At 38.2% G+C, this 14,061-nt stretch overlaps 2 protein-coding genes across 2 annotated transcripts in view; one reads left to right on the top strand and one right to left on the bottom strand.

The window, feature by feature from the left end:
• Positions 1–14,061, top strand: part of rps12 (ribosomal protein S12) — a 146,504-nt gene that overhangs the window by 110,967 nt on the left and 21,476 nt on the right. The gene's annotated exons all lie outside the window — the stretch shown is intronic.
• lca5 (lebercilin LCA5) lies at positions 4,804–13,997 on the bottom strand. Its single transcript, XM_063015821.1, has 8 exons — positions 13,807–13,997; positions 11,236–11,592; positions 9,549–10,087; positions 8,966–9,103; positions 8,419–8,515; positions 7,711–7,859; positions 5,991–6,207; positions 4,804–5,605 (listed from the first exon to the last, which is right to left on the bottom strand). The coding sequence occupies exons 2-8, from the start codon at positions 11,582–11,584 to the stop codon at positions 4,866–4,868; spliced, it is 2,229 nt and encodes a 742-aa protein (XP_062871891.1). The 5' UTR covers positions 11,585–11,592; positions 13,807–13,997; the 3' UTR covers positions 4,804–4,865.

Here is a 14,061-nt window from a genome sequence, read left to right as displayed (position 1 = left end):
TTAGGAAACCTGTTAATGCATCCATGGTCCCGTATAACTGCATATATTTTAGTCTTATGTAAAATAATGGGATGTTTTTTTTATACTTATACACTGAAAATAACACAAATATAATATAAAAACACTGAAATAAAAAGCTGATTTTGACAATTTCTCAGAACCCCGAGCTGTAACACAAGTTTAAAAGTGAAACAGGGAGGAGAATCCAGATAAACACAGATACACATGGAGCTTTCAGAGTGAATTTGACAGTGCAGTTTCATCTCATATGTGGGTCATTCTATAATTTGGGGTACATTCCATGTCCAATGATAATAATTATATTTATTCTAACTATTTTCTTTAAAAATGTCATATTTTACCTATTAATGGAAAACATGTTGTAATATCACAAAAACATTATGTGCATCCTATGCTTCATTTAGCTTGAAATTTGTCATGATGTTCCTAAATGAACAGTTTTTGCTGTGTCTGTTTTTTAAGTTGAGGGTGCCTTGGTTTCAAAATAATGAATAAAATTATTAAGGGCAACAACATCTATTTTTTTTATTTATTTCAAAAGTTTAAATACTAAAGAAAAATAAAAAAATTTAAATTGAGTTTCTCTTTTAAATAATTTAAATAAATTTATTTATTATTGTCCACAAAAGTTCTGTCAACTATGTTACTAACAGAACTCCACTCAGCAACTCAAAAATGGTTTGTTCTAAAACTATGTGACCAGCATTACATGATATCATTTTTCTCTGTGGAGGGCATATTGAACAAACTGTGGTGAATGTCCTCTTATTTTTAAAAATATTTTATCTATAATAGAACATTGTCAATGAGTATATTAATTGACTGTCAACTATGTTACATACATTGTTATGGTTAAAATTTTTTTTTATAATTTTAATTAAAATGTATGTTCAAATTAAACGTTATTCTGTTCAAGAAATGACATGTGGTCAGCCAGGCAAGGTCTACCACTGAAGTTATGGGTCAAAATAGGGAAATTGTCAACTATGTTACCTGTCAACTAAGTTACCTAGTAGTCTACATCTACTGTCCCTTCTAAATAATAATAAAAAAATAATAATGTTTAAGCTTTGCAACTAGTGGATATGTTACACTAAAGGAATATATTAACTTGAACCACTGATTGTTTTATTGAGAGAGAACATTGTTTTTGTACTTTTTTGGTGATGTGAAATGTACCCCAAATTATAGAATGACCCATGTGCACTTGAGTTTAAGGGAAACGGTGAGTTTAAGAGTTTCAAAGACTTTGAGTTTAAGGGACGTTGAGTTACAAGGTACCGCTGTATATAATTTTTTGTTAAAATAAAACACTTTCAGTGGCTTTAACAATGCTGTTCTGCAACATTAGCCTATATAGCATCCATCATTCAACATTGTGAAAGCCTTAATATTTGATATTAATTTCATGATAAGATAAGATAGACTTTACATTTACTGCATTTAGCAGACACTTTCACCTGTGACAACCTACGGTCCTAGGGCCCAACGGTGGCAACCTGGCAGTGATCGGGCTTAAACCAGTATCCTTTCGATTACTAGTCTAGTAATTTAACCACCAGGCTACAACTGCCCTAACTTTATTGTCATTGTGGTTTGGTAGCTCTTCAGTGAGACCAGCCGCAATAATAAGAATAAATAAGATAAAAAATATTAAAACATAGAAAAAAAAGTACAAAAAATATATAACTCGGTACAGCACAAAATAAGCTAAAATTATAAGAATTATGAGTGTTTACATGGTCAAACAATATGGACAAATACACATGGTTGAATAGTGCACAGAACAATGTAACCGGTGTCTTATCACAGTAGAAACAGATAATAATAATAATAATTATTATTATTGCATTATAGGTGGCAGTTTATGTTTTTTTCCAGATCTTGGCAAATAGATCACTATCCCTTAAACTTTGTAAATAGTGCAGTCAAACCACCCCTTTTTATATGGGCACAAAGAATTCACCAGTTACGTTTATTTTTTATTTTTTTACAAAAATTCAGGAAGCCCACAACACACCTACGAATAAATTAGATACAATATTCTTTTCAATATTCTCCACAGAAGAGAACATTTGTAGAGGTCACTGAAATCCCAGGAACACCTCGAAATACACTGTGAAGAGACGACTTCAGCTGGATTAAACCATTTAAATGAATAGTGCACCAACCCAGAACAACATCCAACAATAACCTGACAATTGACATTCAGCTGTGGCTTCACAATGGAAACTTTCTATACTGATCTTACAATGGATGGGATTTAACATGACATACTACCATTGTTTCTCTAGAAGCTTCCTGCAAACCAGGTGTGCACAGTCAGAGCTTTCCAGAGTGCCTGCCAGCCTTGTTTTACCTGCCGGACTCAAATTATTTAGACTATACAGATTAATCTTTACAAGTGTTCAGTGAATGAAGCCCAGAACTTTGTGCTTCTGATTCAGTCTGCTTTTACATCCATGTATGTTTTTAATGTGAAGACGACAAGCCACCATTCAATTATTTGAAATATTTTAATTCAAATTAAACCACAGAATACAAAACTATATATTTTATACTACACATACAAACAGGTACTCAACTACAAAATAAACCAAAAAAGCTTCTCATTGAACCAAACAATCAGGAGATTGGTGTCTTCCAAAGGCTTGCCAGTGTGTGGCACTAAAAATAAGTTGCTGTTTCCATGCTTCTGAAATAAACCTGGTAGGAATAAGGCGATGGTGATTGTGCTGCTGAGTCTGGTCAAGTATATTTAGTGAATATATTTTTTTATATATCAGATATGACTGAAAGACAGGTAACATTAAAAAATGAACTCATAAGGATCAGTGCCATTGCACAAATTATGGGAGATGTTTTTTTAGTCAAAAATAATATAACAATATTTAGTCCATAATGAAACAGTGCATTCAGTACCTGCTATACCCTTAAAAAGTGCACCACACTGTTTATGTTTAGGCATCAGTATCACACTTGGATGTGATGTAATGATTATGGTGCAGTTTTTAATAATTAGCTCCTTTTATTTTTATTTTTACAATAAATATAAAATATAGAAAAGTTAAAAGTTATTTACTTTGAGTACTTTGAGTTATTTATCCCCTGAGATACTATAAAAACACCATTCAGTGGTGCATGTATTTGTTTTTTAGTATTTTAGTTGTGTGTGTGGTATAGAATATGAAAAAATACATAGAAAATACATCAGTTCAAACACATTTCTATTTCACTTTCTGAAAATACAAATACCAAGTGCTAACAAATTGAACATAAAGGGTGTCAGAACGTCCTAATGCTGCAAATACTAAAGGAAAGTCCCCATAGGTAAGTTTAGGTGCAGGATGGTATTTCTATAAATATTGATTATCAAAAGCTAATGAACAATAAATATCAATGACAAAAAGAGTACATATGGACACTGTATGTACATATAAATGGCAAAAAGTATGTGGACATCTGACCTGACCTTGTTGGACATTCTATTCTCAAACCACAGGCAAATATTGTGTTGGCCTCCTTGAGGTGATGCAAAAATGTAGGCGTTACTCAGGTCTCCTGCCTGCAGCTTCCTTCTGATTATATCACATTCACAATCTGCATGTCTCATTTGTAAAAAAAGTAAAGGTACCCTGTGATGTGTGATGAATCCATTAGAGAACCTCCTCCTAGGCAAAAAGGGTTTGAATCAGTTCCATTTTTAAACATCTCCTGTTTGTAATGCCAGTTCATTTGTATTAGTTTACTGTGATGTTAGGTCTGATCTCTAGTATCTGCCCAACACGTGTTGGATGTGCCATTCGTTTTATAAGGGCCACAGAAAAATGTTCTTCTATGATATCAGAGATTACCTCTTTACCAAAGCCTAGAATTTGAATTGTCAGAGAACCAACGCTTGTACCAGCCATGGAACACAAAGATTAGTTGTTTATCATGATACACTTGTGTTGATTACGTTGTTGAAGCAGTAATGTTTCAGCTTGTTTTCCAAGTATTTTAAACATTTCTTTCAGCAAGTAAATTTAAAGGTCAAAAAAGTGCCATGTAAGTGATTTTTAGATCTCTTTTTTAGTCAATGACCAGAAGAAATGCATGAAATTGGTCATTTTAGAAACCAAACTACAGGGACCTGGTTTTTACATAGTGCTGTAGGACGAATGTGGAATGCAAGACAAGGTTATATTAGCGTAGTTTTGAATTCTGTTCAATATTTAACACTGACACATTCGGAATCTAGGTGCTCAGTCATTTGCCATGCATTAGAGTGGTAGACGTAAAAGTGCCGTGGACATTCTGGAAGTATTGAGGTGAACCAGTCTGTCTAGGAGACAAAGCTCTAGCCTGATGGTAGTAGGTAGGAATCTGCTTCATGCACAACAAGCTTTTGTTTTACTAGTAGGAGCCTATTGTTAGATTCATCAAGCACATCATACTAGAACTCTTTCCTGGAGGAAACCCCTGAGATTTTCAGACATCCAATTTAAAAACCATTGTCAACCACCCGGTCCTCTGTGGCTATAACAGCCTCCACACTTCTAAGGAGATGGCACACTTCTAAAGCGTGAAGTTTGCCTGTTTAGTCAGACTCATGGTTTTGGATGAGAAGTCCTGGCTCACAACTCACTAGCAACGGTCCAATTTATCTCAAATGTATTCAGTAGGATTAAGTAGGCCTCTCTAAAGACAATTTAGACGTTGTGTGTTTCTATACAGGTTCTAAGTAAAATAGTTTCTCTAAATGGTTCATTTTAGCAGAATAGCAAAAAAGCAACTCTGGGGTGTGATGCTATGTCAGCTTGGTTTTATCCAATAATTTTTTATAGAGATAGACTTCATTTCTTTTATCCTAATTCCTCTATATCTTCGTCAAATGATGTGATAGCCTTAAGACCCAAGTCTTTGTGGGAGTGCAGTGTGGGCTTGCTGTGGCTGTTCAGTCTGGCTGGCGTCTCTGTGTCCCTCCTGCGTCCACCTAGTCCTCCTGATGCAGGTTTTGTGCTGGAGGAGCTCAGAAGCTCCGACTTGCTGAGCTGGTCAGAGGGCGGAGACGAAGCTGTAGAGCCAAAAAGCTGCTGCATGAGGAGGGACTTTTTCTCCTTCACCAGCCCATTTTCATCCATCCCTGCATCTCCATTTCCTGTAAACGGGCTCACAGTCTGACCCGAGGTGCGAGGACCCAGACCAGCACGAGGGGCGGGTTTACCAAACGAGGGAGCGTAGCTGCCGAAGGTGAGGTCAAGATCCTGACTGGTGTTCTGTGGTTTCACGGCACCGCCCCTCTTCCCAACCACGGGTGTGCTCACATACTCATGAGGTTCAGTGAAGCTGAAAATGGACGGACTCTTGTTCTGCAGCTCTGAGACGTGAGGAGGAGAACCAGTGCTCCCTGAGTCCTGAGCCTGCATGTCTATCTCGCGCATCTTGGTCAAAAGCTGTTCTTTGCGTCGGCGCTGCTCCTCCGCTTGCACCTGGTTGACCAGGATTTCCTGCTCTCTTAACATCTGCTCTTCCTCTTTTTGCTTCTTCTCCTCATTCTGCTGCTGAATTTGCTTCTTCCTATCCTCATCCTCTCTGTCCCACTCTGTTGGAAAATAAGACTCACACATGGGAATCTGACTTTTTAGGTTTTAAATAAATGGCATAACTAATAAAAATTAGAACCAAAGATTCCTGATGACAACTGAACATAAAAAACATAAATATGTAACATATTTTTATTTTAATATATTTATTATGAATAATTATGGACATTAGCGAGTTGCCTGAGAATTACATAAAAGTATAAATACATGCAAGCTCTGTTATTAGAACAGTTTATATAAAAGAGCTTTCATAGGACACCACCATTCCAACAGGTCTACAGGTGAACTCTAGCATATTAGTAAAACCATGTTTTACCACTGTACTGAAGATCAGCATAGTCAGACCTGCACTAGTCCACCTATAGTATTGAAAACATCACTTACCGTCTCTTTTCCTCGTTCCTGTGTTGTGGTTCGAGCTGAACTTGTCACTGACACTTGTCGTCACTTTTTCTTTCTCAATTTTTTTCTTCATTTCTCCAAGCCTCTCCTGCTCTCTATTCCTCTCTTTCTCCAAATAAAATGCCCGTTCCATCTCCCTCTCTCGAGCTCTGGCTTTCTCCCGCTCTCTCTCCATCTCTAGCTCACTGCTTTGCAGCTCCTGCAAACAGGTTTCAGTCAGAAAAACAAAGAACACAAAGAGTCTGAGGGGGGAAAATAACATTTTTAGATGGACAAACAAAATATTAGTGACATTAGTGGGAATTAGTATTTGGTTTCCAAGGTTTGCTGTGTTTCAGTTTTGCACGGGAGCTACAAAGCCAACATGAAACAGAAGCATATAGCAGATTTGCCTATGTGGAGTCAGAGCTATCCGCATCGACATTTGCTTACGTTGATTGCCAGCGAGACCTTTTTGTCCAACATCAGTTTCTGATTTTGCTTTAGCCACAGGTGGGTGAAGGATACTCTACATGAATGCTCATGGTTTTGTTACAGGATGCGTTACAGGACTAGCTTATGATCAGGTATCCACATACAACCCCGCCAAACTACATACCTCGAGTCTTGAGTGCTTTCCTAAACATATATGTGAGCAGCACTGAGATTTTGTGTCCAAACTAGAAACAGTTGCACTCTAAACACCTTTAAAAGAGTTAAGCAATTTATTCAGATGCTACTTCAGACATCTGAATGCATGAACAGGATTTTAACAAGACCATTTCCAACCTGGGATTATCCCTAATCTGGAGCTATCTTTAACCAAGGGCACAGTTTCATGCAGCAGGATTAGTGCTAAATTGTACCTCATAAGATGTGAATATTTGAGAGTGATGGTATAAGAGTACAGTGCATGCTACAGATGAAAAAGAAATAGCACTGACTGGATGAGATTAATCAAACGTAGAGTAATGTGTGTTCCAGACAGTTATGCTTTAGGGTTAAACAGAATTGCATGCTGGAAGGTAGCAGCAGACATGCACATGGACCAAACCTTTTTCATCCTGTGATTCAGAGCAGGCTGTTGGATCTGTAAATTAATGTGAATTCAATGAAAAAGGAATCAAAACATAATACATACATAATTAAATATAATGAATAACAGATAGTTTAAAAACGACCTATATTCTTAGATTAGTATTACTTTAAATTTGATATATACAGGTTGGGAAGTTTTAGGTTTCTCCAGTTGTATTTCCTCTATACTGCTGTAGACCTCTACTCTGACCGAGGAGAGCCATACCTAAAACATGCCCCCTCTGACATGAGTGTAGTAGTCAACTGTTTCTTTTCATCTACATGAGGCAGGTTCACATCTTCATTATTATTTATGTTAAATCTTTAGTCAATTATATCTATTGTAAATAAATAATACACAGGTGGAACGAGACAGAAGCTAAAGTCAACAATGCTGAACTGAAATTTATCATAGCTTGTATACTCTAAGGAAAGTTAACTACATATTTAATATAATCTGTTTACAATGTGTCACAAAGGTTGCTTCCATCACGGGTGCATATTTACTACTTGACCCCCTTTTGTGGACAAATAAAAACCTTTTACTGTTTCAAACAGTTGTTTAAAGGTGGTTTGATAGGTGGATGACACACCCGGAACCGGAACACCCGTGAGAGAAACTCCTAATCAAGTGAAAGACACTTGCCTTCAGAGTCAGATAGTCATCTGCATGGTCATCAGAGGTAAACTCAGTGCCGTCAGTGATAGCGAGAGGAGGAGAGGGAAACTCCAGACGAAGCGCCGTGTCTTCAGTCTGCACAGCTTTGCTACTGCTTCTACCAGAAGCTGACAAAACTGCACACATACAGAAACATAAACATATTTAATTGACTTTTTATTGAATACACATCGTTTCCTCAATACAGAAAAACACATCCAATTATAACCTGACTCTCAAATATTTTTTATATGTTAATGATGTAACTAACAACATAATAGCTGGTAATACAATTGTGTAATGCTTACTGGTGGAAATGTATGTGCAATCAATCTTTTCTGATGAAATAGCTCCATGATTCACTTGAATCTTACTTAAATTAACCTGACTAGAGTAGAGTAGATTATGGTCTGTTTCCCCACAACACTTGTATCTAAACATGCTGGTCATTTAATGTTTGTAAGCAGTACATGTCGGATTCAAATTAAGGCCCATCAAGATTCTAAAATGTGGCTGGCAGGAGGAGAGTATAAAATGTACTTCAGGTACAGGTATGATACACTTGCTCTAATTAAACTGTTTTAATAAGTATGTTACCATGTTCTCCACATATTTTTACCTTATTTGTGAAGTAAACAACAATAAAATATTGACTGTTGGGCTTAAAACATGCCTGTTTACCATTTTTAACTGTACCTTTCCTTTTAGTAACGTCCTCTAATTCCTTTCTTGAAGCCCCTCTCAGCATTCTGTTAGCATAAATGTTTCTAGTGTCCAACTCTCTTTCTCTCTCCTACAACAAGATAATTACAAACAATTATAACAAACAATTATAAACCAACTGCAACTGATGGACAAAACTGTTGTAGCTTGTTTAATATAACACATGAGCTGCTCAACAGTCAGTGATTGGCCGATTTTCCTTTTTATAAAGCGTCTCCTTTTCAATAAGAGACAGAGTTAGACTGCTGACAGGCCAGTCAAGCACACACACTCCTGGTCCATGAAGCCATGCAGTTGTCAGAAATCCTAAGCTTTCATAAAACAAACAAAATCTACTTTTGCAATAAGAGGAATTCTAGAAACAAACCAAGAAGCAACTAGGATGATTTGATTTGGTGATTTTTATGTGCATTACTAATTAACATTTTACTAACAGCATGTATACTAATTATATAAATAACTAGATGTGTCTGAATGTTTATTATGACTGGTGAACAGCTATTATGCATGTTTGAAGTACCTTTAGTTTGGCACTGAGTCTCTCCACTTCCTCCCGCAGCACTTGAACATCCTGTAGAGCATCGTGGGTTTTCTTTCTCTCATTAGCCATCTGTCTTTGAAAGCTACCCGTACTCAACTCTAAGTTCTTCTCCAACTCCTGACAACAGAGACGCAATTAATTATACACATTTTTTACAGTTAATATATATGAATTTCATCAGCCAGGACCACAAAGGTGTGTGGTTCTGTACTGGACCTACAACCCTTGTAGCTAACAGTTAATAGAACTAAATACAGCAGCTGGTACAGTAGGTGCCACGTATCATTTGTTGTGGAAACTTAGATGTGATCATTTCTGTTATTTTTGCAACCCTTTGGCAACTTTTTTAGCTTTTTTGTGGCTCATTACCCACATTATTGTTCTATTTTGGGTAAGCATTGTGTCAATTGGGTTCATGTTCAAGTTTCACCTGGCCCGCTCTGTTCCAAAAGCAGGGTATAAATGTGTAATCTGGTACTGAAATCAAACTGTGTGAATGAACAGAAATCACATGTTATGTCTGTAACTTCATGTGTGTGTGTGTGTGCGTGTGTGTATGGACCTTGACTCTGTGCTCGTGCTCTTGCGCTTTGAGCTGTGTGTGCATCAGGTTGCGTCTAAGCTCGTCTCTTTCTCCAAGCTGCTTTTCATTTGCGAGTTGCTGCAGTTTGTGCAGCTGGTCTCTGCAGCGCTGGAGCTGGGCGTCTGCCTCCTTGCAGCGGCGCTCAGCGGCGCGCTCCTTCTCCTGGCTGCGCCGCAGCCTTTCGCGCAGAGTGTGCGTTTCGTTGTTGTGGCGTGAAATGAGCTGTGATATCTCGCTCTCTGTGTCATTATAGCGGTGCAGTGCTTTCTCCTGGCGTAGCTGCAGCTGCCGCAGAAGTCGGTTCTCCCGCTGAAGCTCGTCTGTGTGCAGCTGCTGCTCGGACAGAGTGTTCTTCAGCTCGCTGATCTTCAGCAGGCGTGCAGACAGTAGCCGCTTGGTAACAAAGTCAAGGTCTTTAGGAGGGGCGTCTTTACCGAGGCTTTGGGAGCGTGGAGCGCTGGTGCGCTGAGGGTGTGGGGCCCGAGGCCCCGGACGCTGAGAGACACCTTTAAGCATCCCTAAAGAAGGAAGAAGTGCCAATTTACACACAAACAGAACATTTATAACATATAATGTGTGCATAATAAAACTCATGGCTCCTGCCTTTTCATTATGTTTGTTTGTTTGTTTATTAGGATTTTAACGTCATGTTTTACACTTTGGTTACATTCATGACAGAAACGGTAGTTACTCATCACACAAGGTTTTATCGAACACAGTCATGGACAATTTAGTGTCTCCAATTCACCTCACTGCAGGTCTTTGGACTGTGGGAGGAAACCGGAGCTCCCGGAGGAAACCCACGCAGACACGGGGAGAACATGCAAACTCCACACAGAAAGGACACAGACCGCCCCGCCTGGGGATTGAACGCAGGACCTTCTTGCTGTGAGACGACAGTGCTACCCACTTAGCCACCATGCCGCCCACTTTTTCATTAAGCAAACCATACAAAACATCAATAAAAGGAATTCCAACAACTAAATAGGAAGCAATTAAGATGATTTGATGTGGCCAATCTTTGCGCCATCTGTTGGCGATTCGTAGCATTACACACACACACACAAAATAAAAATAAAAGCATAAAACACTAACACTAACTTAGAAAGCTATTTAAACTAAGGCTGACAGTACAGTTGCACCATATTTACATAAGTCTTGCAATTTATCTTACATTTAGGGCTGGAAAACTTTAAATATCACTGCCATAAACTGTACCAAGAATTCCTTTCAATGTTTGGGTGGCACAGTGGTCTGTTACATTAGCCCACACTACATAGATCTGGGATTGAACCTTAGTGGTACTACTGGCTGGCCATTGAATCCCTGCGATAGATTGATGCCATTCCGGAGTATTGCTGCCTCACACCCACTGTTTCCTGTAAAACCAAACCCACCGCTACCCTGACCAGGACAGCAGCTGGGTCAAAAGTATATGTACTGCAACTAAGATTATTGATTTGGTTGTGTTTAAGTTCTATAATACTTTGTGGTATGAACTGCTTATTGTTTATTAGTGATTACAGCTGGTGAACTCTCGCATGTCAAATATTTTATTATAAATTATAATTATTAAACTGTACATGACTTTTTACTGTTTCAGTATTATGATATATTTGACTTCCTTTTATTGTACTCATTTTGTTGTGTGTGAACATGCACATACTTGTTGTTCGTGAGGGGCTGCTTGAGACCCTTCTCATCCTCCCTCCTCTGGGTGGTGATGGAGACCGTGATGAGAAGGACCGGTCAGACAGTGAAGCGTTCTTATAGTCATCTGAGTAGTATGAGGAGCTGCTGTGGTCTCCATCAGAAGTCTGATCCTGATCAGGATCCCGCTTCGGCTTTCGGGTTTTGGTCCGTGCCCGATTCCCTGAAGAGCTCTCACCATCGCGGGATTTCCCTGACGGCAGGGACAGAGCAGAGTCCTTCTTGTCGCTGTGGCTGGACAGTGGGCTCTGTTCTAATTCCTTCATATCTTCAATAATGTGCAAAGAAGTCTGGGAATCCATCATTCTCCAAACTGCAACAGAAACAGAGGGTTTAACTAGATTTGTGCCATACAAGTTGGGTTTAGGGTTGGGTAATAGGATTATATGATGTTATTACATTATTTTATATTATATTATATTGTTGTCCACTTCACTAAACAAATGTTGAGTAAGAAAATGTGCATGCATGCATCTCTTATGTGTTCTGCCATGGTGATTCTTAAAAGCTGATACAAAAACAATGATGTAAGCACAAGAATTATACATCAGTTTCCCAAAAATATAAGAAATAGACTTGAAATAGACAAAATCCTCTTTTTGCTGCACTGTAGTTTATTTTCACCTCTTTATCCTGGCAAACGATCTTTAACTTTCCAAAACTACAAGGTTTACATCCACCATAAATTTAAATAGGAAAGTCACAAGTTTGGCTGGTCCTTGCTTGAAAACCCATCTTGATTTATTTTGGCTTCAGTTCAATTTAAACTTTGACTAACACTGTGCTGCCCAAATACACAAATCTTACTGTTAAATAATTCTTTACAATTTGTCTAAAAGATGCATGTTGAGATAAGAACGTGTCTCAATGATCCGCAGATGGGGCACGCCATGAAACACCTTCCAGATCAGTATGAGTTTAAATATCACATCCCTGACGCATGCTGGTATAATTCCTCCTTGACTATGACGTGCTATACAACACCATTAGGGCTGCATGTGACAGTGGAAATGTTTAGGACCATCCTGACAGCCTGCATCTTGGACCCATCACAGCTAGAAAGAATTAAACGTACAAACACTCAAGATCTGTAAACATGTGGATAGTCTGTGCAGGCGAGTTTGTGACAAAGTTCGCTAATGATGTACTCCTCGGTCTGACTCACTGAACTAAACCACGTGCCTAGATCATGTCATGGTGTATCTGCAGTAATGAGACTGAAGCACAGAACGGCCAGCTGGGCACAGATACATAACCAACCAAACCAACCAATTACAATTACCTAAGCAAAATGTAAATATTTAGTCAAGGCCTGTAAATGTCAGCACATCTCTAACTAAGCTGCAATAGCACAATCTGTGATGTGTACTTCATATACAGATTTTATATTGTTCATGTTTCAGCACTATCCTAAATCGTGACCTAACAGTGTCAGCGTTAACTTCTCACAGAATAAAAAAAAACATATACTATTAAACAATAGTTTGTTGTCATTGTATAGCAGGTGCAGCAGTATTGTTGGGATTTCTTTGGCCTCAGTATCAATGCATGGAGAATACTGATCCAACCAAGAGAAGAATGAATGGTGCAAAAATGAAATTTAATAGCTCTAGTCTCTACCTAGTATATGAATGTACTTGTGGTTACTACCTGGTTGGGGCTTGGGTGGGTCCGGTTCCACCAGGAAACACTGGGTGCAAGGCAAAAATACCCTGGACAGGGCAACAATTCTAGCACTAGCTCACCACTGCTCAGATCCAGGTTCGAATCTTGATTGGCTGTATGTCTGATCGATTGAATATGGCTGAAGCCCTGAATGGATTGGTACCCAGTCCAGGGTATTCCTACCTTGCCCCCGGTGTTTCCCAGTGGAATCTATCTGACCCACCATGACATAAAAATAAAAAGTAAAATTGTCTATAAGCAACTCTACAGAAATCCTGGTCCAAATACCCATATTCGGCAAAATCATATCTATCTATCTATCTATCTATCTATCTATCTATCTATCTATCTATCTATCTATCTATCTATCAACCTATCTAATCTATCTATCTATCTATCTATCTATCTATCTATCTATCTATCTATCTATCTATCTATCTATCAACCTATCTAATCTATCTAATCTATCTATCTATCTATCTATCTATCTAATCTATCTATCTATCTGTCTGTCTGTCTGTCTGTCTGTCTGTCTGTCTGTCTGTCTGTCTGTCTGTCTGTCTGTCTGTGTGTGTGTGTGTGTGTGTGTGTGTGTGTGTGTGTGTGTGTGTAGACTAAAGAGCTGGTTTTCATTTTGTTAGATACAGGCTGTATTAAGTTGCAAATGTTGTTTAATAAATATTTTGCTGTAAACAAATTAACACTAGCAACAGTTTTATCCAGTTAGCTAACGTTGTTAGCTGGTTTATCACTAGCAAGCTAGCAACCATAAGTCTCCATAGTTTTTTCTGCTTCTGCTGAAACAAAAAGTTACATTAGAACATTAAAGATATAAAACAAACATTATTCTTATAATATTTACCGTTTTCCTGAGGATTCCGTGCGCATTCTCCTCTACGTGACTGATAAACGGAGTTCAGCTAAACCCCGCTAATCAGCCACCAGCTAGGATTAGTTCAAACTCCGTTAGCTAAAGCGGACAATAAAAGTAGCTTTTTATTCAATCCAGGAATAAAAATAAAACGAAGGAGGTTGTTAATTCTCTAATACAACACAAAAAGATCAATTATTTAAACAGCAGTGCCGCTTTAGAATGATATTATGAATACGCAGCACC

Source organism: Trichomycterus rosablanca, chromosome 19 (assembly GCF_030014385.1).
Source record: "Trichomycterus rosablanca isolate fTriRos1 chromosome 19, fTriRos1.hap1, whole genome shotgun sequence".
Classification (NCBI taxonomy): Eukaryota; Metazoa; Chordata; class Actinopteri; order Siluriformes; family Trichomycteridae; genus Trichomycterus; species Trichomycterus rosablanca.
The sequence above is the reverse complement of the archived record's forward strand: the minus strand, read 5'-3'. Positions and strand labels throughout refer to the sequence as shown.

Excerpts from the sequence above, each read along its gene's own strand:
- lca5 (XM_063015821.1), bottom strand. The coding sequence starts at position 11,584 with ATGATGGATTCCCAGACTTCTTTGCACATTATTGAAGATATGAAGGAA. Across the intron at positions 10,088-11,235 it reads CAGCCCCTCACGAACAACAA|GGATGCTTAAAGGTGTCTCT; the intron begins GTATGTGCATGT and ends TTCCTTCTTTAG. Across the intron at positions 5,606-5,990 it reads AGGAACGAGGAAAAGAGACG|AGTGGGACAGAGAGGATGAG; the intron begins GTAAGTGATGTT and ends ATTTTCCAACAG.